Source organism: Cryptotermes secundus, unplaced genomic scaffold, assembly GCF_002891405.2.
Source record: "Cryptotermes secundus unplaced genomic scaffold, Csec_1.0 scaffold391, whole genome shotgun sequence".
Lineage (NCBI taxonomy): Eukaryota > Metazoa > Arthropoda > Insecta > Blattodea > Kalotermitidae > Cryptotermes > Cryptotermes secundus.
Window position 1 is genome coordinate 2,131,445 of NW_019737394.1, and position 25,869 is coordinate 2,157,313.

At 38.7% G+C, this 25,869-nt stretch overlaps 2 protein-coding genes across 6 annotated transcripts in view; one reads left to right on the plus strand and one right to left on the minus strand.

Annotated features, from left to right (window-relative positions):
* LOC111870308 (maltase 1) overlaps positions 1-5,385 on the plus strand; it is a 22,488-nt gene extending 17,103 nt beyond the window's left edge. For all 4 annotated transcript variants that reach the window (XM_033753774.1, XM_023862480.2, XM_023862479.2 and 1 more), the window contains 4 exons: positions 833-1,088; positions 1,570-1,765; positions 2,961-3,107; positions 5,269-5,385. In XM_033753774.1, coding sequence (XP_033609665.1) covers positions 833-1,088; positions 1,570-1,765; positions 2,961-3,107; positions 5,269-5,365 — 696 coding nt within the window. In that variant the 3' untranslated portion in view covers positions 5,366-5,385. The remainder of the gene's footprint in view (positions 1-832; positions 1,089-1,569; positions 1,766-2,960; positions 3,108-5,268) is intronic.
* Positions 5,375-25,869, minus strand: part of LOC111870307 (maltase 2) — a 24,687-nt gene continuing 4,192 nt past the window's right edge. Inside the window, exons 2-11 of one of the 2 annotated variants that reach the window (XM_033753773.1) lie at positions 24,099-24,278; positions 23,630-23,793; positions 23,280-23,405; positions 19,907-20,136; positions 14,901-15,099; positions 13,093-13,288; positions 11,749-11,947; positions 9,812-9,817; positions 7,422-7,571; positions 5,375-5,683 (exon numbers count right to left, since the gene is read on the minus strand). In XM_033753773.1, the coding sequence (XP_033609664.1) occupies positions 5,605-5,683; positions 7,422-7,571; positions 9,812-9,817; positions 11,749-11,947; positions 13,093-13,288; positions 14,901-15,099; positions 19,907-20,136; positions 23,280-23,405; positions 23,630-23,793; positions 24,099-24,278 (1,529 nt within the window). In that variant the 3' untranslated portion in view covers positions 5,375-5,604. The remainder of the gene's footprint in view (positions 5,684-7,421; positions 7,572-9,811; positions 9,818-11,748; positions 11,948-13,092; positions 13,289-14,900; positions 15,100-19,906; positions 20,137-23,279; positions 23,406-23,629; positions 23,794-24,098; positions 24,279-25,869) is intronic. The other variant, XM_023862477.2, reaches the window with a different exon arrangement.

A 25,869-nucleotide genomic window follows, 5' to 3' on the forward strand; every position in this document is an offset into this window, starting at 1 on the left:
ATTTACTAACATAATGCTTCTAAGATTATTTTTAAAACTACTTTTGAACAAAATTATCATGAAACCTGCCACTACACGTGCTGCTGTATAACATGTAATAAAACACACTGAATATTGATCTTGCCAGTTCAGTTATTATTCAGTAAGGTTTTATTGCTTGTGCCTTGGAAAATTTGTTCACTAAATCATTTGGGTGTTGTAATTCCTGTTTATTAGTTCAAACTATTATAATCCAAGGAATTCTTGTGCTTGTCACATATAATTTGGTATTATGGCTAACAAATTACATCTAAGTTCTGCATAGAACATTTTTTTCTGCCTATTAAGAAACGCAAATCTGAAAATATGATAAATCTTGCTTACATTCATGACTTAAATAGAAAACTATGTCGAATTTTGCCTGTCTGTTTTTAATTAATTTTCATGATGGTCAGAGGGGAAAAAACTATAAATCTGCATTAAAATAGCAGTAAAAAATGTAAAGTTGTCCCTATGCTTAAAATTAAGCATTACACCATGAAGACACAGGGAGGAGTGGATGTATAGATCCACGTTTTCTTGACCTTGGCAGGTGGGAGGTGAAGGGTCACCTTTACCTCCCAGCAACTTCAACCCCCCATCGGGAAAGAGCCCCCAGTATCCATTACACAGGAGACTCAGTGGGCCCCAGAGCATGTCTGGATGCTTTGGACAGGAGGAAATTCTTGACTCTACCTGGACTTGAACTCTGAACCGTCATCCAGCCTGTAGCCAGTTGCTATACTGACTGCACTATCCCAGCTTCAAAATGACAGTTCTGAAATATACAGTTACTTGATTCTATTTGAAACAGATTGGGAATCATGACAACTCTCGTGCGGCAACCAGGTTTGGGGCTGAATTAGTAGATGCTATCAACATGATTGCACTGTTGCTCCCTGGCACACCTGTCACTTATAATGGAGAGGAAATTGGGATGGAGGACGCAGATGTGTCCTGGGAACAGACTAAGGACACGGCAGGAATCAATGCAGGACCAAAGAAATATAAACAGTTCTCGAGAGATCCAGAACGCACACCAATGCAGTGGGATGCAGGAATAAATGCAGGTTTGTGCTGTCAACACTCAAGAGAACAGAAAACAACTGAATCAGAGGTTCATTTCCTCCCCCCCAACACATCTTTACAACTTAATCTGATGAAAGCATATAAATGTTACCACGCACCTCACTCAAGCATCAGGGTTGAAGAATGTGTATGCATATGCAGATTGGTTGGTAAAACATAAAATGTATGGCCATAGGAAAATACTATGTTGACTTAGAATAATTTTCAGTAGTGGTAACAGTGGTGTTTAATTTGTATCAAAGTCAGCTTCCACCATCAAAATGTGCCCAATATTATGAAATTGAAAATTTGTTGAGCTATACTGTCACACCACCTACTGGGGGAGGAATAGCTACCCAGCAGTCAGCATGGGTCTATGTATGTCAGGCAGGGGGAAAGAACAGAAATGATGGGGTAGTACAGAGCAGTACATATGACATTACATTACACCTGTACATTTGTGAATGTAACTTACATGCATAGGTTTCTCGAATGCCAACCAAACCTGGCTTCCGGTAAACACAAACTACAAAACACTGAATGTGGAGTCCCAGCTGAATGAAAAATGGAGCCATATTAAAGTGTACAAACAGCTTACTGAGGCACGAAAAACTGAGGCCATCATGAATGGTGGCCTGGACATTCATATCCTAGAAGACTCGGTGCTGGTCTACACCAGGTATGGGACCAGTGTTGTTATAAAGCAAAGAGACGTGTACACTGGAATGCTTTTGTGATCATGTCTCCTACATAAAAAGTATAGTCTTCTTGGTTGTAACACCGTGTAATTCCAAGACAGCCCAACATTTCCGAAGATAACATCGCCTCCATCTTCAGTGACATGTAATTCAGAGATTGCTCAGCATTTCAGAGGAATATACTGTCTCCATTTTGAGCATCAAGGATGGAGATAGTATGTTCCTATGAAATGCCACTCTCTCCAACCTATATGGTGTTAGAACCAGAGGCAGTTTAAGGGTTTGTGGTGCCCTAGGGCCCTGAGAAGTGCTGTGGTGGGGTGTGGGTGCATGCTACACTCTTTACTATTTATTAGAACCAAGGAAGCTTGATAGTAGAGAACATGGTTTTTGTTATATTTAAAAGCCTTGGGAGCCCTCCACTCTTCCTAGCTAGGCAAATTTCATGCTCCCCACACACAAGGTCCTAGGCCTTGGCTGACTTTAGCTATGCCTTGTTCTGCCCTGGTTCATAGTCACTGCTGTACCCAAAATTCAACATCTCCCTAAATTCTTTTTAGAAAACCCTTGTTGACTATTAGCTTTCTCCTTCTTTTATTTCCTTGTAGCATAGGTAACACTGACCTGATACTACATTGTATTAATAATGTACATAAAGTTGAATCAGTGTCACTTCTTATGTAGGTAACTGCACATAAATATGATTATTTGTATTAAAGTTATTGTTTGTTTGGGTTCTGATATCTGTTTTGACACCATGCAAAGAATTCATATATGTTTTCCTCCTTTCCTGTCATAAAACTAAAAAGAAAATGTTGATGGCAGAGAAAGACAGTGACCTACAAAATTACGCACCAAATGACTAAAAAAAAGGGGGGGTACACGGACAAGGAAGGACCATGAACTACAGCCCCAGTCTTGGACTTGAACAATACAAAAACAAACAATGCTGCTACAAAGTGTAATATTTAAGTGAGTTTACCGTTTAAAATATGAACTGATATGAAGAGCCAAAGTTCTGTTTGAAACAATTACTTCTATTACCTGTTAAGAACATTTTCAGTTTGACATTAATCTTAAAAGGGTATTTTGTTTAAAATAACAGATGATAATATGAAGATGGTTATGTGCCAAAATAAGCAAAGCATGTGAACTGAGATGCCATTCCAATTTCAGGGTGAGAGAAGGCTTCCCTGGTTATGTGGTGGTTGTAAACTTTGCTCCAGATACAGTGACAGTGGACATCACAAATCTGGCCCATATGCCAAATGAGTCTTCAGTTTATACGTTCAGCACTACTTATGCACATAGTTTCACTGCAAAGTAAGTATAAGTATTCCAGTAATGTGTTTGCATAAAATTTCAGTACCATAATAACCAGCAGAGACAGCTGAGGGCTTGCACTGCCACACGAACAAGCCAAGCAACAAAGTAGCTGCTTGTTGCCCGCATCTTTCTTCACTTATGCTTCAACTCTGACGATGTTCTATGAAACACTGGGCTCTCTTTGAACTACAAAGCCTTATAACACAGAAGACTATACTCTATCCTCAGTCACTGCTGTGAGAACTCTTCTACAGTAAAGTACCACTACACATACAGATTTATGAAAGTCACTGGAAAGTACAGTACCTAACTTCATTGTTGTCTTGACACCTAACACAATTATGCTGCTCCTCCTGTCAATCACACAGAGCCATGTCACTGGCAACATTCTTCATGAGCTCTGTATTCAGAAAAGGCCACACTGCAAGATGGATTTCTCTAACTGTACACGTTCCTTTTAAATCTTGACTTGCTAAAGTAGGTTCAAGAGTAAAAGAACTGCCCCCAACCCAATACATGGACAAAGAGAAAGGAACTGTTATAATATATCTGATTTCATGAGATCTAGAACAGATTCTCTCATACTGAGTGTGGTGCATTTCTTTTAGCAAGTCACCTTTGTATGTGCCCAAACAAGCAGCTGTATTTATCTTTCACCATCACCCATTATTTTTGTCACTCCTTACATCCTTAATTCCATCTGTCACACAAAGAAACATTAGCAATATGAGCAGTAATTTATTACCAACAAATAAAACACTCAACTAAGCCCTCCTTTTTTACTGCAGTAGATCACCTGATACAAGTCAAACAGCAACCAGTAACTCAATTTTGCACATGCCACCAAAGCTCTGCAGTGAAACATGACTGTCTCTAACTTCTACAAATTGTCTGCATCCAATGTCAACTGAAATAAAATGTTATGCACTCATAAATTTGTTGTATACCTGATGTAACTTTCATTCAAGCAAGACACCACGGACTAAACATTCCCAAATATGCCCCCTCTTGGCAAATTATTATCTTTGTCAGTGACATGTAGGTATCTAAATGCTTCTCAAAGCAAAATGTAGGACAGAACTTCCCCAATTCACTCTGAGGTAATGCAGTCCATCTATTCAGGTAAACAAGTCCAATAGACATCTCTCTCCTACAACGTAAACTGAACACTGTCTTGCTACTCCGTTGATATCATAATTTATCAACCTCAATAACTCAGCTGGTTAACCATTCCTGTTCACTGGTAAGTGATATATTCTGCAGGTTGCACAGTACTCAAATTCATCTTGTGGCGAATTCCCATCCTCCTCCTGAAGTGGGGGAATCATTGTTACAGCTAATGATGGACAAGTATAAGAGAGATATTATTCTCCAGATATTTCCACCTTCTGTTTGTAACATATTCCTCTAGAGATGTCAAGATCATTATAGTTTTCATTGCAAAATCTCAAACATTTTCAATGCAAGCACCATGTAAAGCAAAAATATATTAACACCACAAACTTCTTACTTCCTCTGGATCCATGGTTTCTAGTTACCCATGAATAAAATGTATAGTCAGAATTATTCGGTTTTTGGACTTGGTCCGCTGTCCGGTATTCTAAAAATCAGAGAACACGTTTCAGAAACTGCTGTTTCCATCCTCAGGTGAGTGGAAGTCACGTACCCTGTTGGGTCCCTTAGAAAGAGCTAACTTCAAGTTCTATAGCTACATCGAAGTACACTGTTTGCCCCACTACCTTCTCCTTCTGTCTTCTCGCACATAGGTCACATCACAAATAAGTAAACAGACTGCACACAAATGAAACAACTGTCAAATCAGTGCACTTACTACTTGAACCAATTTTGTGCTCAGTTAAGATAATATGAACTTACCTGAGCAAGAGCATACAGAACGGTATCATTGGATATGTAAGTAGCCTGCATTTGAATGACCTCCACNTGCATACAAATGAAACAACTGTCAAATCAGTGCTCTTACTACTTGAACCAATTTTGTGCTTAATTAAGAAATGAACTTACCTGAGCAAGAGCATACAGAACGGTATCATTGGATATGTAAGTAGCCTGCATTTGAATGACCTCCACAAACTCTTTCCTACACTGACACATGACATGCTTAGAAGCCAGACAGAATATAAGTAACAATCTGTTGCAGGAAAAGGATTTCCAATTCTGCAGTTGTGCTGCCAGGAAAGGGGGGACTGGTGCTGACATTTGTACCAGACTTCCCAAAAGAAGTCATCTCACTGTAACAACTCGTGTATTGCTGAAACTGCTGTATTTTACTGTATAGACTATAACTAATCATAATAAAATGATTAAATACAATTGGAATGACCTGTTTCACATTTACAGATATTCACCTGTCTGAAATTCATATTAAGAATGGAGCACAATGAAAATGCACATTTCATAAATTACCTTCAATATATAAAATTAAAATTAAATGCAAAAGTATAATTTTTTATTTTTAAAAATAAGAAGAGATGTCCTACTCCAGTTTAGGGACGAAGGTTGCAACCAATGCACCTCTAGCTGATAGCTGAACAGAATCCCTGTTCAGTTTTGACCTGAAACAAGAAAGCATGTGATTCAATACAAAATACAGTGAAACCATCATACTGTCAGGTGTCAGTGACTAGACATGGGGTTTGGACTGATAATTGGATTTACTGAACTCTTACAACTTGTAACAAGTAATTATAATGTGCTCACCAATTTACACACTTAACAAACCACTACAGCACATGCTAAATCTTCTTGTGCCCACTGCTTGGTAGTGGCTCCCAACAGTGACATCTCTTGACTCTTGAATCATTCTCGTCACATAGCCTTGGCATGAACTGTACAGAAGACACTGTTTCTAACAGTTCCTCTATTGTGGCATCATGTGTTTGTTGCTATGGAAATGTGTTTAGTTTGCCAGTGTCTAGCAGTGGCCAATTTTTTTAGTCATCATGTCATAATATTAAGGTTTCTTTCATGGACGGCGGATCTGAATACTGAACTGAGGAAAATCATAATGGAAGCAATTAAATACAAATGAAGAAAGTCGTCTTCTGGGTTTAGGCACCGTGTATTCTTCGTTTTGGCCGACGTTTCAGAGGAACGTAGCGCCTCCATCTTCAGAGCAGTTGAATGGCTTGGAATGCGGAGNGAAAATGCAATGTTTGCTTCCTACGCCTGTCCTCAACACATATTTGACAATTGTTAACAATTAACTGAGAAAGATGCTCACAACAATCCACAAAACTTATACAGAGATAAATCTTACAGCTGGCCACATTCAATAGTATATCACCAAAGAACACATAAGACTGGTTAACAGTCCTGCTGTTTATTCACGACATCTTGGATCCTGGCTATCCTAACAGATTTCTTGGTTTTCTTCAGTTCCTCCAGGCAAATGACAGGATAATACCTTAAATTAAGTCATGATCTCTTCCTCCATTATTAAATTCTATTCATTATACGTTAATTACCCTTTCATTTGACTTCACATAAGCTAAGCAAGTGAAACAGAAATCAACAAATAAATAAAACAGCACATTCAACGATTTTTATACTCAGTATTCTTTTCCAGTAAAGAAATGATGTATATAATGTAAGCATACACTTCCATTCATGCTGGCAAAAGAATAACCCCAGAAGTCCTACCCCTTTGCCTATACAGGGTGTTTCATGACTTTAGGGCATAACTGCAAGAGGTGATTTCCTAGGTCTTTGCGATCAAGAAAGTTCATATAAACATGTGTCCAATTTTGGACAGTTATGGAGTTATGACCGTTTCTTCATTCCCGTACATGACCTCGTGTGAACTGCGTCTATCATCTGACGGGTCACTATTTTTAGCCAGCTACAGACAGAGCGTTCTTGTTATCTCGACACTTGAGAGGTACCTAAGGCGTGGTGGGTTGGTATGTACCCGCGTGGTTCACAACCGAGCGGCAGCCTGTGTTGCGGCCGGCAGTGGCATTTTCGAAAATCAGCTTTAAGCACGAATAAATTCAAATTAAAGGTAATTGCACGAAGTTAACTTTACATTCATACTTTAAATGTATCATGTATTATGCTGGTTTATTATTTTGTTCCGTTTATTGTCAGTAATCATTACCTTCTATTCTGAGTTTAAAACTGTCATAACTCCGTAACTGTCCAAAATCAGACACATGTTTATATGAACTTTTTTGATCACAAAGACCTAGGAAATCACCTCCTGCAGTTATGCCCTAAAGTCGTTAAACACCCTGTATATACTACATTCCAGGTTCACACAGTCTACATGAACATGAAATTCAGGATACTAACTTTGCTCTGATGCCAGATATGTTGAAATTGGAGCTCTTGATCAAGACGTTGAGTTCCTCTGGCACATGTTTCAGTTTATTAAAACTGACAGTGATCTCTTTATCGGCTGTGTTGAGAGCAACCAAGTACCCAGGGTTACCACTCTTGATCCTGCAAAACAAACATGTCACCATTTGCGCAAAGTCCACTCGTAACTGTATGTGCGCTTGGTATGCAATAATATTCATGGCCACATCATACCACATAAGACCAAGCTGTACATGGAACTTTTGGAAACTGGTGTAATGAAATTAAATCAAGGTTCAGTCCAAAAATTTGATGCCAGAGATGAGCAACATACAACTTCTTTTAAGTATTCTGTTTCACAAATGATAAAACAACTCTGTCCAGTGTGACTGTTGAAGCTTTTACTACTTCACTTCTTAGCACCCTAACATGTTTCGGTCCCTATAGACCATCATTATTTAAGTTAAAATTCTTTAACCGAATTAACTTAAATAACAAAAAGTTTTTAAAAAAAAACTTTAATGCATCAAGGACAGTTGCTGTAGTTGTAAGAAATTTGGATTTTGTATGAAGTGTATATTGCAAATATTGTATATTTATGTATTTTAAAAATCAAAACACCCAATGTAATAGTACTTTCTAAAAGTATTGATGTTCCCACTGATGATGGTCTATAGGGACCGAAACATGTGAGGGTGCTAAGAGGTGAAGTAGTAAAAGCTTGAACAGTCACACTGGATGGAGTTGTTTTATCATTTGTAATATTGTTAGTGTGACGGACCAGAATGAAACAAATCATATTCTGTTTCAGTAATACAATTCTATGCAACTAAGAAAATGAATCTGTTGTCTTCCATCTGTTGAGTAGAGGAGTAAACTTAACATTCAGAAGTTCACTCCTCTGCTTGCTGTCTTAACCACTGCTTATTCATATAGCACGATGCCAGCCAATGGGTGATTTCCCTTGAATAAAAAGACAACAGATGACTGCTTGACCTAACTGAGGTTTCATCCATGCTTAAAATATTACAACAGAAGAACCATTTTATTTACTATGTTGTGGTGTCCCCCTAGCACAGCACAAGCTGGTGATACAAAGGTGTCCACAAACCCACAACTGTTTAATTTCTAACCCATTAAAATTAAGCTAAAGTAATATTGAAGGTACCACAATTGTAATGAAAATAGTCTTTATAACATACAGAGATAGGATCCACACAACCTAAGTCCCTGTGCCCATCATGTTAGACTGGTAGTCCAAGTGTCATGTTATTATGTTCATCACACAGTCACACATGAATTTCATCAATAATTACTTTACTCACAAAAAAAAGGAATAATGTTAAGGCTACTTTTCATATGAAATTTAAAATCACGACTTGCAATTATGATAGCGTGAAATATTTCGTGAGTGGGAAAGTTTGACAAATTTCATCAGAAATCAAACTTGGCCTGATTCCATGAGAATCTAGGTATCCTGACATCACAACTTGTCATGACATATGTAATGATATTTGATTTCATGACACAAATATCCTGTCACATGCCAATGAGCCTTTAATTCGCTTGGCTTTGACATGCACTACGTTCTCTCTTCTTCGGCATCATAAATAATGTCAAGGAAGTGAATCCATCTTGTCTTTGTATTTCACTTACAGAGAACTGTGGACTTCATACTGGCATATTACTTCAAGCTTTGTGTTGAAGACTTCCTTTAATTGACATAATTATGATTTTTCAAAATTCTGTAGCTGGTGCCAACTCAAACACAGCAGATGTATGAAGGGGGACAAAACCTTAAATAAATGCATGCACAGCTGTATCCTGTGACACCTCTGTCTGAGATCAATGGAAGCTGCAGGCAACGGGAAACTTGCGACAAAGAGGGATAGATACTGAACAGTGCCTCCACAAACAAGCCAAGCAACACAATACACAATGAAACTCACTATTGGAGTGATAAGGAAATTCAGAGGACATCATAATGTGCATTTCTCAGTGGTTAAAGCTTGAGAGGATAAATTGTTCTTAGATTCTGGAAACAACTTATACACAAGGGCAGGACAGAGACAGTGAGTTAATGGAACCTTTATGAACTGCTACTATAAATTACTTTCGAAGCAAATCTGCAAGCACAGTTGGTTCAAAAAGTTACAGGAAAATAGTGGTGGCTTGTAATGAATCACCTGTTATGATCATGGGGAAAAAGACCCCTCATTTTTCAACATACTTAACATTAAGAAATCGATGGTTCCAAGGGTTTTTGTTGCTATAATGAAGCCCCCTCACTACATGCCAGATTCTTTCTACCATGGATTCACTGTATAACCAAATGCTATAATAATGTTAAACAGTCTACAATACTCATGCCAGCTTATTCTTACCAAATCCTTTGTAGCATGTAACAAGAGAGAGACAAGATTACAGATGACACGCATAGCCATTAAATAAGACAATCCAACACAGTAGAACTTTAATGTGTGATTTGTGCTCAACCCTTATGCATCAAGTTTACAAAAAACTGTTTTACTTGTGAATTAAAAAAATGGTCAGGAACTGAAAGACTTTGCAGCAGTCAATTTCAGAGAGAAGCTTAAAGACATGGCAAGTACAGTTACACCTAGAAAGACAACAGGAAGGCTGACAGTAGCAAAAGCAGTTGTGAATTGAATATCTTAAATAATAGCACATTAATACATTGTGACATGAGGGCTGAAATGCGAATAGTGGAGCAAGGAGAGATGTCTGTTGCTAGGCAATGGCATGGTAAACATTTCTCTGAGACAACAAATGCACACACAAGAGAGGAACTGTTGGACTACTGCTGGGCAACATGGCATTTTCTAAGCAGTTCGTAGTGTGCCGCTGGTTGCGGCAGCCAAGTCGAGTTGCAGTTGAAAGCATGGAACACACCTGGAGCCATGGATTAGACGTGAGAGAGTTGCCGGCTGGCAACAATGAGAACAGAAGAGGACATTGTTGCAATCTGTTACTTGGCAACCACCAGTCAAGAAGAATTGAGAAGACTTAGTGCATGCTGTAGTGAATTTTCGAGTTAGTAAACAAGTGAGAGGATCATAATTACTTGTAGTTACAATATACAAGAGTTCAGTAAATCCAGTTACCAATCCAAACCTTGTGTCTAGTCGCTAAACACATGACAATATGAAGTCTTGCATTAATGAAGACAGATCAAAATACACAATGAACGAAACTTCCACACGATTTCAGGTTCTCAAGGAAGTGAAATAAGATAATGGAGCTTGCTAATGACAGCAAGTAACACAACCAGATGCCAGTCATGATTAGAATTGGTTGCTTTTTGAGTGTTGGTAATTCATCTATCAAGACTCGAATCTTTTGGATAAATTCAGGGCACAGACATTAAGGGGCCTTTCACCACAATACTCAATGAAAGAAAGAAAATCTTCCCCCAACTGCATATGTTAATACCACAAAGCCCACCCTCAATATACTGTGACATGATGGCTCAAAGCCAGAACAATGGACCAGAAGGGGGGCGGCAACGTTAGGTGACAGAGCATCAAACACATTTCTGCAGCGAGTCAACTCATAACAAAAGAGGAAGTGGTGGAGGCAGTCTGAGTGGTGCACAGTGAGGCTATATAGTGATGACCAATGGGAAAAGTCAGTCAGGCTACAGTCCGAGTCAGCAGTCAGGAGTAATTTGAAGCAAGCACTGGCAGTTCATGACCGGCTGTGAGGAATATCCATTCTTAGCAACCACTACCTAGCATCACCTAGTGACGACAGAATAAGAAACAGAAGACTGTGTTTGCTGTATTCATAGTGATTTATACAGTGTACAAATTAGGGGGACTGTTATAATCATTTGTAGTTACAAATTATAACTTCATGGAGCTGAGTCCTTCTTGAGAAGCCACCAGTTGTGCAGCTACTCAAGAATATCACAATATTTTATGGAACCCAAAGGTTCATTACCATTTTCACAAGCGCATCCCCACTGATCCCTATCCTGAGCCAGATAAATCCAGTGCACACCACCCCATTCTATCTCTCTAGGATCCATTTTAATATTATTCACCCACCTACATCTTCGTCTTCCTAGTGGTCTCTCTTTCTTTCTGGCTTTACCACGAATATCCTACATACATTTTTCTTTGGCCCATTCACGCTACATGCCCTGCCCACCTCATCCTCCTAGACTTGGTCATTACATATAATTTGTGGCTCCGCCATAATCACAAACACCTATCAAATGAAAGCATGTCCTCACCAGCCTGAGAGGAGCAGATTCTTTATTTTTGACTGTGTGTGACTTCTGCCACAACAAACATACCTTGTGAATGCAAACACTGTGTCATTGCTGATGACAGCAAGTTCACTCGTACCATACATGATGGATGGTGTGCTGCGAGCTTCCACCAGCTCCTTGTATACAGACAGACTGCTACCAGCCATGCTTGCCTCTGAGTTGACATTTACGGTTTCATAGTTGTTACTGGTGGGGTAAGCCGGGGCAGCAGAATCACTGAAACCTGGGAAATGAAAGCAAACCTCTCATAAATGGCATATTTTAACATGTGCATGCATGGTGACAAAATATAAGCACAATGGGCATGAAAGGCTACTTCACATTTGGCTGGCACAAACTCAGAGGTTAGTGCTGCCTACACACACACATCCACATCAGCACACATTTCACAAAATATGTACACATGTTCAGCACAGCCCATTAAAATAAAATGTCAAAAGCCTAGGTACAATTATTTATTGAATAACAGTGTGCACCTACACCTCCACTCCCCCATAAACCTTCTTGGCATAGTGCTTAATTTGTTAAGCAGAGGGACAACTTTAACTTTTTACCTTTAAAAATAACAGATTTCTCAACTGCTGTGTTATTTTGTATTTTATGCAGAAAAAAAATAGAATGTACATACCCAAACGCTAGACTACGCAGTGTTATTAACCCAGGATACCACAATATGCATCTTCATCATAATGAAAACATTAAATCTAATTTTTTGAAACTGTATTATCTTATGAAATTTCATAATCCTATATTAAGGGATATCAGTGGTGCTGCTGCTTTCAAAAGTATGCTTCATCACCATGTTAGTATCACTAAAGGAAGATGTATGAAGAACAGTATCAGTCTCACATTCAACAGCATGACAAACTCACAGAGTTTCTTGAAAACTCATTATTGAATTAAAAAGCAAGAGGGATGTGAAGAATCTTTTCAGAATCCATCATAAAAAAGAGTAATGATGCATGACTCTGAAATGGAATAATTTAGTTCTTCCACCTCTTGTCTGAGAGAAGCAACAGTTTCAACACTTCTCAAAATATTTAAAAAAAAATATGGTAAATACATACAAACTTCAGTACAAGTGACACTCCTGAAGACAGGTTATCCAATGACAAGGGACCGACCTAACATGGATAATTAAATGAATCATTTTGATTAAACTTGGTATGAAAACCATGTCACTGGAAAATGACCTTGACATGCTCCATATATTCTTGTAGTTAATAGCAGCCACATGAACCTCAGACATGCATGCAACATTACTGTCAATGTTTCACTGTAATGTGACCTTAATGAAGTTTCAAAGCATCAATTCTGCCGTAAGCAAAAGCACTGATACATAAACACTAATTAGTAACTGGCATATACCTGCATTAGTGGCATTACTCCATGACATGACACATCTTGTGGGATGCTCTACAATACCCGAGGCATCTGCCATACCAATCTCTTCTCCATAAAGAGTGATGGGTGTTCCAGGTAAAAGCATGGCTATCATGTTGAGTCCATCCACGAAATCAGAAGACAGGCGAGATGCAACGCGTGATGACAGAGGTGGAGTTAGCTGAAAAGTGAAAACAGTATCGAATCTCAGCACAATTTGTCTACAGTTTGCCTCCAATATTACTTTGAGAAAACAAGATTTACAGGCTCTAGGGTTATTTAACAATCACCTATTGACTGAAAAGATTATACATTGTGCAGCAAGATGTGAAGCGAGGTACATAAGGGTTTAAAGGATGAACTGATTAACTGTTTGAAGGACCTATCCCAACATTTCCATGAAGACTAAGGAAAACCATGAAAGATATGAGTTAAATTTGACCTCAGTATCTATGAATTTGGCCCTACAGTATTACTACAAGACACATCTGCTCAATATCACAAATAAATAAAAAAAAGTCTGCAGAGTTTTATTTTCTGGAAAGAAAGTAGCCCTAATTAGCTGTCAGGCATACTACTGAACGAAACCTTTCACTTTTCTTGGTAGTCTCAACCAGCATCTTTTTCTTTTTTTCTTTACCATTTGCCAGTACTCATACTTGGTTTCAGCACCCAGCAAACCCAATGCATTCACTAGCAAATGTGAGACTTGATGCATATGCTAATAAGGAACAAATGTTTGCTGGTATTCGTATCACCTGAAACACTGCACTGATTTTAACACAAATCCTACATACCCATTTTAGGAAAAACTTAGTTAGTGGTCATTTTTATCAGTTTCTATTCCCTTATTGCAACTGAGCATGCTAACAACATGAACACAGGACACTGCACAAATTTCTTCCACATGTTCAATGTTCATTAGAAAAGCAGGATCTGTATTGTGATATTCAGGCAAAGTACAGTATACACATGATTACCCATAAATATAATACCTAGTTTATGGCTTATCTGTACACTCGGTAGACCATGTTCACAAAATCTGCAAAGCACCTGTCATGTTCACTCAATCCATCTACACAAATGAAAAGCTGGACTGATTTTCAAGATATTTGATAATGGATAACTTTACAAAAAAAATATCTGGCCATTTTCATTTACACAGCAAATAACTGCAATGACTACTTTACATATGGTGACACATGCATTTCTGAAAATCTGTCAAATGTGCCTTGATAAATCTCATTAATTTATCAAATAATGGATTCACAGTAATTAAGATTCTGTAACTTGAAGAGCACAGACTTCTGAGTTGTAATGCCATGTTGTTTGGAAAAAGCCAACATTTTTAAAGAATATCTCAAATACACCATCAGGGCTGAAGAGCAGGGAAACAATAAACCAGCAGCAGGAGTTGAACTCAGCTCCTACTCTTTCTGAAGTACAGAGCATTACAACTCAAAAGCCCATTTACATTCACAACTCTGAAATCCAACATTCTGTAGCTAGCTTGTCCAGACATCACAGCAACGCCAGTTCAGAAACTACTTATTGTAGGCCCAGTAGTACCTAAACATATTTCCCCATATTCTTGTTATAAATTATTCTGCCATAATCATAATGCTCTCTTTGACAAAATACAACTCTATGATCATTCTCTTTGCAGACTTTCTTCTTGTGACAAAATGCCTACAGAGATGTCTGTGGTTTGCATGTCACATTATCATTCAGAACAAACTCTCAAGTTTATCTTCACACTAAAATAAATGGTAAGTACACTGAAGAAATCTTACCTGCCAAGTTGGACGTGTATTATTAGGAAGTTTGTCAAGGTACTTCTCAATTGCCTTACTAAGATCAGATGCATTAAAACCATTTTTCAACAGAAGGAATCCTTTATTTGTTTGCAGTAGATCAACAAGAACATCAGAAGTGTTGCTCTTTTGATCCACAAGAGATTCTACAAGCACATTTCCAACAACAGAGAGCATCCTGTAAAGAGTACAGCCCATATAATTTACCCCATACATAGAGATCTCTGTGACAGTATAGGTCCAAAATAATTGTAGAAGTATACAATGTATACTTAAATGGTGCATTCTGCAAAATGAATCATAAATGACATGCTAACATTAATGTTCTTCAAATTACTCATAAAATATAAAATGTAGCTAACTGGAGAAAAGGAAGTGATATTCTATAATGCTGGATATGTCTTAGTTTAGATAATCTGAATAATTAATACAATGAACTCTTCCAGCTCTTGGCTGTTAGTTGATGCTAAATCAAACTGAAAGAACTTAAAACTGTCAGCCCATACTAATCAAATAAGCAGTCAATATTAAGGCTCCCTTGTTTGATGTTGTTAGACACACTATAAGAAAATTAGCCAGTCACGGTAGCCGAGCAGTCTAAGGCATGCACTGTCTTCGTTCGCTTGGAAGCCGGGATCGTGGGTTCAAATCCCACTCATGGCATGGATGTTTGTGTGCGTTTTTCTGTGACTGTGTACAGGTAGAGGCCTTGCGACGAGCTGATCACCCGCCCAAGGAGTCCTACCATATGTGTAAGCTCTAGTAAACCAAAGCGAAATGGAGAGTTTCATGGAGGTAGCCCTAGGCCCACTGGGGCTGTAGTGCCACAGAAAAAAAAAGAAAAAAGAAAATTAGAAACACAAGGGCTATCCTGAAAGTAACCTCTGGTGAGCTGTTAACAAAACAATGAGAAAAGAAATATTATACACAAAAAAATACATACATACTTAAAATCTACTTGTCAACTTAGTCACCGACCCAAATGAGGCACCTATCATATCAGGCAATATGTTTCTGTATGCCTGTGTCAAAGAAGTCTGCTGCCAGTGAACTCAGTCATGTTTCGACACCTTCCATCAACTCCTCATTACTGTTGAATTGCTGTGATTGCAACCAGTTCTTCAGGTAGGTAAACAGGTGGTAGTCACTTGGAGCAAGATAAGGGCTGTATAACCACACCACTGCCATGCAACCATTTAAATGTAATTAAATTTATTAATTAGAAATTTTAATTGTTCACAATTGGATGCAATGAACAAGTGCAGTGAGACATAGGTCTATTCTTGCATGTAAGAGTTAGCATCTTCTCACATGTGCAGTAGAACAGCAAGAAACCCCGTCAAGATTTCGTAGAATTTTTACTTGAAAGTGTAACTACGGAGTCTTTTGTGAATTCGATACTTGACAGCTTGTGCATGTCATAATTTAAAAGAAGGGAGTTTTTAAGAACCCAAGCCAAGCTTAACGTTTGTAAAGATTCTAACAGAAAGTACGCTGGATCTCAGAAACCTAAACTCCTTGTAATCCTTAAATGGAGTGGAGGAATAGCTAATTAAGATACTATTTTTCAAATGTAACCAATCACTAAAATTTAAGGGTATGACAGAGCCAAAATGCTGATGGAACAAGGACCTGATGGTTCAAAAGGAAGTCAGTTGTTAAAGTTAGTTACACACCAGATCTCATAGAAACAAGACGTAAAAGTTACACACCGGATCTCGTAGAAACAAGACGTAAAAGTTACACAATGGATCTCATAGAAGCAAGACGTAAAAGTTACACACTGGCCCTTGAAGAAATCAGACGTAAAACTAGTGTTAGTCACTCACCGCTCTCTTTGTATACAGAAGTATACTGGTGTTAGTCAGTTGTAAGACATAACAAGTAAGACTACAAGCATAAAGTGTTATGAATCAAAGAAAGACACAGTGCGTACAATCAAGTGCGCACCGCGGCTGCAATTTGCCGTGAGTCATACCACCGCAGAATGGATGCAGTCGCGGGGAGTGTTGCAACTCCTCCCCGCGACTNCCGACAAATAAGCTAAAGTTACTGATTTCAAAGTTGTATTAAGAAGTGGCTAACCAAATGTTCAACAATAATAAATCAACTAAACTTGATACGTGCTTGTGTAGCTTAGTGTTCATTCCTGCTTCTCCGAGTTGTGGCCCGTTCAAGGCTCTGAGATAGAGACCCTCAGCTCTACCGAATCAACAAACCTCACCTCCTAATAAATTAAACAACCCTGAGATAAATTAATACAAGAAAGAATTACCTATAGGTGTGACCAATGTGTGTGGGCGATGAGTATAAACTGAGTCTTTACAAAGGCAAGGTGAGAGTGCCGTGATAGCTGTTAATGAGGGTGGTCAAACAATTTCCAGTTGAAATGCTCCAGCAGTGCTCGAGTATTAGCAGCTGAATGCAGACATACGTTGTCATGGAGGAGGACTACACTGGATGTCAGCATTCCACACCTTTTATTCTGAATAGCCCTACCAATCTATAGTGTTTGAAATACACTTCTGGCATTGAGGTCCCTTGTTCCATGAATCCCACCATTAGTACTCCTTTCCTGTCCCAGAAAACAGCTGCCATCAGCTTTCTGGCAGACAACTGTCTGAACATTTTTGGCTTGCTTGGTGAATGTAGGTGCATCCACTGCTTTGACTGTTCTTTAGTTTCAACTTTCCCAAATGAAGCCCATGTTTCATCACTTGTTACAGTGTGATTGAGAAATTCATGGCCATCTTTGTGGTACCAACCACTTCACTCTTCATTCTGAACATTTGTTCGCCCAGACATCTTTGAACATTCTACACAACCGTCTCAAAGCTCCTTCACTCGTTAAATTTTGGCCATAAACCACCACACATAATTCATGATGAATTTTAGCAGCATTCATGTTTCTAGCATGAAGAAAGAGGATAACAGCGCAAATTTCACAGCTGGCAGGTTTATCAATCACAGGACACATCATCACTCACTCTGTAGAAAGCAGCAGCAAGCACTTGGTGACAAGTTATGATGAGTCATATGATGCTACCTTGCATGCGTGAGCAATCCCACACTCCTGCATTAGTTGTCCAAAATAATAAAAAAAAAAAAGATTACTTTCTTAATAGCTCTTGTATAATTGCCAAAGTCCATCTCTTTGTCTGTCAGGACCTGTTCCTTCCATCCAAACAGTGTTACAGAAAAAATTGGCAAAGGTAAAAGACGTTCCTCTTGGGGAGAGAATCCCAGAAAAATTTTTAATTTTGCTGCTATGTGAATGGGTTCAAGTCCAAGCCAACTTACTTTTCCAGTGCTGGGTGTCACAAGGGGATCATCGTCAGAATAAGGGGGAAATTCAAACTACTTTCTGCTGCTGCTAGAATAGCAGGTGAAACCCAGACTTATCTGTCTTTACCATACTATGGGGAAAACTGCAACTATCTTGTGCTGCAGCTTGGGAAAGAGAAAAACCCCAAACTACCTACTACTGTTGGCACATGAGGGAGACAAATGACAACAGGACAAACATATGAGATGTGAAAGGAACATGAGAGAAAAGATGGAAAAAGGAGAGGGTATGGGAGAATGGAGGTGAGAGAGCTTATTTTAACTTGAAATATGGGGAAGAAGAAGGGAATGATGATGGGTAACAAAAAATAAATACTGGAAAAAGTGAAGGAGATATAAATATGACAATACTATGGAAAATTAAAGACAGAAATGATTATCCCATACCAAATTTGACAGGTAATGTAAATAACATTATATGTAATAACATTATCAACAATAAAAATAGTTTCCAAAATTGCAATACAGATTTCTCTGCATGGGAACATTCATCATATCACTGCTCCAACAGTCCTGAGTAGTTTAGCATTCCCTTATCTGATATGCTTCTGTTTATATGGTTTCATACTTGCAAATTATTTGCACACAAACAAGAAAAACCACATTAATCATTTGATAACTTGTTAATCTGTATTATTTCTGTTCTTGATTTATTTAGCAACAATTCTGTTTGCTGAACTACAGTGTTCAATGACTGGACAATTAGCAGTGAAACGAAAAAGAACTGGAAGAAAAACAGTTAAGTCCTAATTTAAAGTACTGTGCTGGCATCTACCCAGAAAAAAACAAGTAAAAGCACAAAACACCTCCAGCTATAACTGGTCTCAAGACTGAGATCTCAAACTGAACCTCACAAATATGAAGTTAGAGTGCTTAATACTCAACCAAAACATTTCATAAAACTGATAAAGAAACTCCCTAACGCATGAGTAAATATAGTAGAACGCCAAATATCCAAATTGACAATTAAATGTATACCAACTGAAGAATGTGTCAGCTGAACGAGCAAATAAAGTGTTTGAAAATGTTAATGTATAATTAAATGTGTTAATTTTTCATGTCACACTTGTTTTAGTTAGAAGTGTCTCAGTTTTTATCATCAGAATAGTGCAGTACATTATGGGGTATGTGGTAACGCGGTTGGTTGAGGCACTATGCTACAAGCCAGAGGGTCATGGGTTCAAGTCCCAATGAGGTGGATTTTTTTTTTATTTACCTAATCCTTCCAGCCACACTATGGCCCTGGGGCTGACTCAGCCTCTAACAAAAATGAGTACCAGGAATCTTCCTGGGAGGTAAATGGTGGCCAGCACAATAGGCTGACAACCTTGCCACCATCTGCGAGCCAAGTGTCTAGAAGACAACTGTCTAGAACCTCTCATAATCCTATGGGCCTCCACAGCCTGTTACAAGGATAACTTTACTTTACAGTACATTATTATAGTTATAATAGTCTCTTTTTTCATGGATAAGAATTTAATCCACTGATCCAAATTTTCAAATATTATAACCACCTCTGCCACTAATTCGATGACTGCCATTCTACCATACTGTTTCATTACGGTACTTCACTGCCTTAGCTACTGAAACATGTCAGCTGCCAAACATAACTGGTTCCAGATCAAATAAATTGAACTCACTTTGTGCCATCTGTGTAATTCAGAACAACTTTCTTCCAGTCTGCCAGAACATCCTCAATTCCTGGTTGGTTCACTGTTCTTGCATGATTATAGAAGTCATATTCATCATGGGTTGCACCAGGTGGAGCCCTAGGGACTTCATCCTGCCTACTGGGATCTTCCAGGAGATACTCAACCTTCTCCAGTTGCAGCCCAGACACACCCAGATCAAGCCAGAACATAAATATCTCCTGCAAGAGAAACAGCAGCACATCACAATCACAGAACAAATTTAAAGTGGTGAGAGTTATGTGTCAAAATGTGTGTACCATGCTGTAATCATCTACTCTACTTCAAGTTTTAGTTCATAAGGCATGCCCTCTACAATATGTAAATTATGAAATGCAAACTGGGGAAGATGTGACCTCGAAAAGGCTGGTTTTGATATATCAGAAAAAAGTACATCCACGGTTTCAAGACTGTTACTGTATTTTACCTCATTCCTTCAAAAAAATGAGCAGTGAAGCATAAAATGGAGTTCATGACCTCACCGCTGTAAACATAATATTTTTATACACATGGTTTCACCATCATGAAGTACAATGATGAACTGAGATTACAGAATTGAGATATTTAACTGAACAGCCAGTGCTAACTCTGTGTACAAAAACAACCAATACTGCACACAGTCTTGCTGTCATGAACTACCATCAGGGGATGTGCTGCTGTAGACTGATTCCTACAGATAAACTAAACATAAAGAGTACCACCTACTGTATCCAGTTTTTAATTAATAAATAATCATAAAACCTTACATTTTCATCCAAATATGGCCATCTTTTGGGATGCTCATTTGCAAAAGGAAATGTCATGTAAATTTTGGATTTGAGGTTCTCATGGTGAGGACCATGCAGACTATGGTCTTCTGGGTTGTGGCATTACAAAGGCAAGCCTGACATTTTGGGAGAGCATGTCACCTCCATCTTCCAGGTCAAAGAATAACTGGCAAGAAACCAGCAGAAGCATGCTGCAAGGCAAGCCAAGCCTACTATCTGCTTCTGCTGATTTTTTGTCTGGTTTACTCTAACTCTGAAAACAGTGGCAATAAGTTCCTTTAAAACACTGGCCTCTCTCTGAACTATACTGTTACAATATTATATTTTTGCATCCTGTTCCACTGATGCATCACTCATCCACTTGCTTCCATGTCTAATGCAACATTAAGTTTTATTTTAAAATGTAATTATAATCACATTTAAATTTATTAAGATATCATTAAAAGCACATTTTATTTCACTGTTGCAATGTTTCAGCCCTATAAAGCTATCTTCAGGCAACTGTTAACCGACTGAAACCGCTGCACTGGATCACCTGATACATGTTATTACATGCTAGTACTGCACATTGTTGTCGAGTGAGACTATATCCCCCACACTTCACTCATGCTACTTTCACACTGCGGGGTCCATGCTGTGTTTCCTCTGTGCGTGTAGTGTTACAACAAGTACACTGTGTAATCTTTAATTTTCTTATGGCAGATCTATACATAAAACACTACAGACATCAAACATGCATAATATAAGATGCCAACTGAGTATGGAAGTATGTAGGCGAGTCAAATATTAATTATATACCTTAAATATTTTTTTGAGTATTATTTATTGTGCACAAGTGGTACAAAGCTGTATCACTTTTCAATAAAATCTCCCCCACGCTCAATGCAAGTCCTCCAGCGCCTACAAAGTGCATGAATTCCTCCAGAAAAAAATTCTTTTGGTAGTCTGCACAACCACTCATGCACCGCGTGGCATACCTCTTCATCAGAACGGAACGTCTTTCCTCCCATTGCTTCTCTGAGTGGTCCAAACATATGGAAATCACTTGGGGCAAGGTCTGGTGAGTATGCCGGATGAGGAAGACACTCAAAATGCAGGTCACTGATTGTTGCAACTGTTGAACGGGCAGTATGGAGCCTTGCATTGTCACGTTGCAAAAGGATACCTGTGGACAGCAATCCATGTTGCTTTGATTTGACTGCAGACCAAAGATGATTTTTTAGGAGATCTGAGTATGATGCACTGGTGACAGTGGTCCCTCTAGGCATGTAGTGCTCCAAGATGACGCCTTTTTCGTCCCAAAAGAGAGTCAGCATAACCTTCCCTGCTGATGGTTTTGTTCGAAACTTCTTCGGTTTTGGAGATGAGGAATGGCGCCATTCCTTGCTCGCTCTCTTCGTTTCCGGTTGGTGGAAGTGAACCCAGGTTTCATCCCCAGTAACGATTCTTGCAAGGAAAGTCATCACCTTCTCGTTCAAAGCGCCGCAGAAGTTCTTCACAAGCATCAATACGTCGGTCTTTCAATTCAGGAGTCAGCTGCCGTGGCACCCATCTTGCAGACACTTTGTGAAACTGGAGCACACCGTGCACAATGTGGTGTGCTGAACCATGACTAATGTTTAAACCTGCTGCAGTTTCATTCAATGTCACTCAGCGGTTTTCCCTTACTATGGCTTCAACTGCTGCAGTGTTCTCTGGAGTCACAACTCGATGTGCCTGACCCAGACGAGGAGCATCTTCCACTGAAGTCACACCATTTGCAAACTTCCTACTCCATTCGTACACTTGCTGCTGTGACAAACATGCATCACTATACTGAAACTTCATTCTTTGATAAATTTCAATAGGTTTCACACCTTCACTACAAAAAAACCGAATAACAGAACGCTATTCTTCCCTGGTACAAGTCTCAAGTGGGGCAGCCATCTTATACTGGTGCTGTGATGGTGTTCATCCATCTGCACTATGCTGCAACCTACAGGCCATTCTGCACGCTGTTTGTAGCACGCTTACTAACTTACAGGATAATGGCGCGAAATTTAGTTTTTTATTAAAAATTTAAGGTTTTCATTTGACTCACCCTCGTAATAACATCCACACAGAGCATAATGAACAAGAAAGTGCAGTGTCAAAGTAGGACCATTCAAATCATTTCTGATAGCTATTCGTATCTGACCTCGTTTTGCAGACTGTTATTTGGTCTGTACGCGTTGGCACTGCTGAACAAAGCATGATTATCTGTTTATTAGAAATTAGCATCATTAGAATTGTACTTTTGTCTTTAATTTAATTTGAACACTGTTATCAGTAATAATGACCTATATTAAATTTTCTATGGATAATATGGGTTTGTTGAAGTAAGAACAAACTGGTACTGGCACCACTTTAGATTATTTTATGGACAGCCATCTTGTTGTGACTGCAAAATATTATATAGGGACTTCAAATAAAATGTTTCATAAGTCAACCAATTTGTTCAAAATAAATGATGGAACACTTAAAGATACAATGAATGACCCCTATGACTCCTATCCAAAGGCAGGATGGAAGTCCATTACCTTAAATTCTTCTACAACAGCAGGGTTGGTGAAGTTGAGATCAGGTTCATCAACGCCAAACTGATGCAAGTAAAATGCTTTCCTTCCTTCACTCCACTCCCAAGCTGAGCCTCCCCGTACACTTTTCTGCAGTGGAGAAAAACAACAGTTGTTATGGGTGCTTTACTAAAATTTTGTAAAACTTGGAACCCTTTGAAGGCTAACAAACTAAACAAAGAATAAAGTACCCCCACCCTTAAATTAATGTTGTTTAACTGTGTATTAGGGGTCTCTACAAAATACAAGAATACCATAATTTATTCCTTAAATTTATTTGGACTGTCACATTTTTCACAAAGTTTCATACACACCCAGTTGTTTGGTGGTTCTGGTTTGCCTTCTGAATCATACTTTTGAGGGTCAGAAGACCAGATGTAATAGTCTTTGTACTGTGTATCATTACTTTCTGATTTGACAAACCAGGGATGTCTCCTGCTTGAGTGGTTCGGTACAAAGCTCAGGACCAGATGGAGACCTTCAAACAACAAAAAGACCTCAAATACAAATAAGTACATTTTATTTAAAAGCAACTGCAACTTCATTCTCTGCCTACATGAAATGCACATGTCTACCTAGTAATCAGTCCAAGAACATCTATTTCAGTAAATTATTATGGCTTAGTGCAGCAAGAAAGTTGGATTTTACAACCAACATGCTTGGATGAATACAAAGGTAAAGAAAAAAGTGTGATCCAGAGACGTTCCTTTCGTACACATGTGGTAAAATTGTCTGGCACATGCAATAGGCTAGCATAGCACTGAACATTTCAAAAACACTTACCCATGCTTTTCAAAGATGCAACCAATGCTTCAAAATCAGCAAGAGTCCCATAACGAGGATCTATGTCCTTGAAATCCTCAACAGCTTCATCTGATCCATCAGTGGACACTTTTAGGATTGATGAAAGTGCAACTCCCTTAACTCCAAGATCCTTAATATAATCAAGTTTTGACTGCAAGCCTGAGAAAAAAAAAACTCAGAAAAGGATCAAAGGTAACCTCACTTCTGAGTGGCTAAAGGAACAGAACGTGAGGAAAACTTCAGCCTGGTGAGGGTAATAAACTGTGGTCAGGGAAGGAAAAAACACCTTCTTCCCCACTCACTTGGGTGGGAGCTATCTCTCCTTTATGGGCCTTCCCTCACTCTCACCAAATGCCACTTGTATTCTAGCTTCTGTTCCACCTATGGTTCCCTCTCTTTATGTTGTCTTGGGTTTGTTGTAAAGTGTTATGCTTTATTAGAGTTAATGACAATTATGAATTACAATGCAATACACGAGCTCCTTACACATAAGGCAAAGTGAAAATTACCAGCTGACAAGAGGGGGGTGTCAAGTGGAGGAGCAGGAAGCCCACTTAAACTCCCACCACCCATGTTCATTCTCTCCCTGACCCAAGTGTAGTATAAGAGGCCAATGCAGGCCACATAAGCTATTGATTGCCTTCTCAAGGATAAACAGCAGATTTGCCAACATAAATATTGATTATTATTACAAATTCTCATTCCAATTACGGAACTGAGCCCTTCTTGAGATCCACCAATTGTGCAACCACTCAAGAATTTCCCAGAATTTTATGGAACCCGAAGGTTCATTACCGAGTTCACAAGAGCCCTCCACTGGTCCCTATCCTGAGCCAGATCAGTCTAATCCATACCATCCTATCCTATCTATCTAAGGTTCATTTTAATATTGTCCACCCACCTAAGCCTTGGTCTTCCCAGTGGTCTCTTTCTTTCTGGCTTCCCGCCAATATCCTATATGCATTCTTTGTATCCCCCATTAGTGCTACATGCCCTGCCCACCTCATCCTCCTTGACTTGATCATTCTAATTATACTTAGAGAAGAGTAAAAGTTATGAAACTCCTCATTATACGGTTTTCTCCAACCTCCTGTCACTTCATCCCTTTTCGGTCCAAATATTCTCAACACCCTGTTCTCAAACACCCTCAGTCTATGTTCCTCCCTTAATGTCAGAGACCATGTTTCACACTCATACAGAACCACAAGCAAAATTATATAGTTTTGTATATTCTAATTTTTATGTTTTTGGACAGCAGACAAGAAGACAAAATGTTCTGGACTGAATGATAGCAAGCATTACCTGGGTTCAGTCTCCTCTTAATTTCCTCCTGAATCAGGTTTGGATTTGTTACCGTCGTTCCCCAACATCTGAACTGTGCCATATTTTCAAAACATCTTTTTCTATCGATATATCAAGTTTTTGCCCTGCATTTTGGTGATGAGACAGCAACACATACTTAGTTTTCTCTGTGTTTACTTCTATACCAATCTCCTTACTAGCACCAATTAAAGATTCAATATTTTCTTTATGGTCTCTATATTATCATACAGTAGATTCACACCATTGGCACAGACCAACAGCTGATGTGTCCCATTTAATTTCAGTCCCACCTGGTTTCCCTGGACATTCCTAATGGCATATTCTAAAGCAAAATTGAAAAGGAGTGGCAATAAAGCATCTCGTATTATACCATTCTGGATGGGAAATTTATCAGACAAATGTTTATCTATATGGACTTTACTATAAG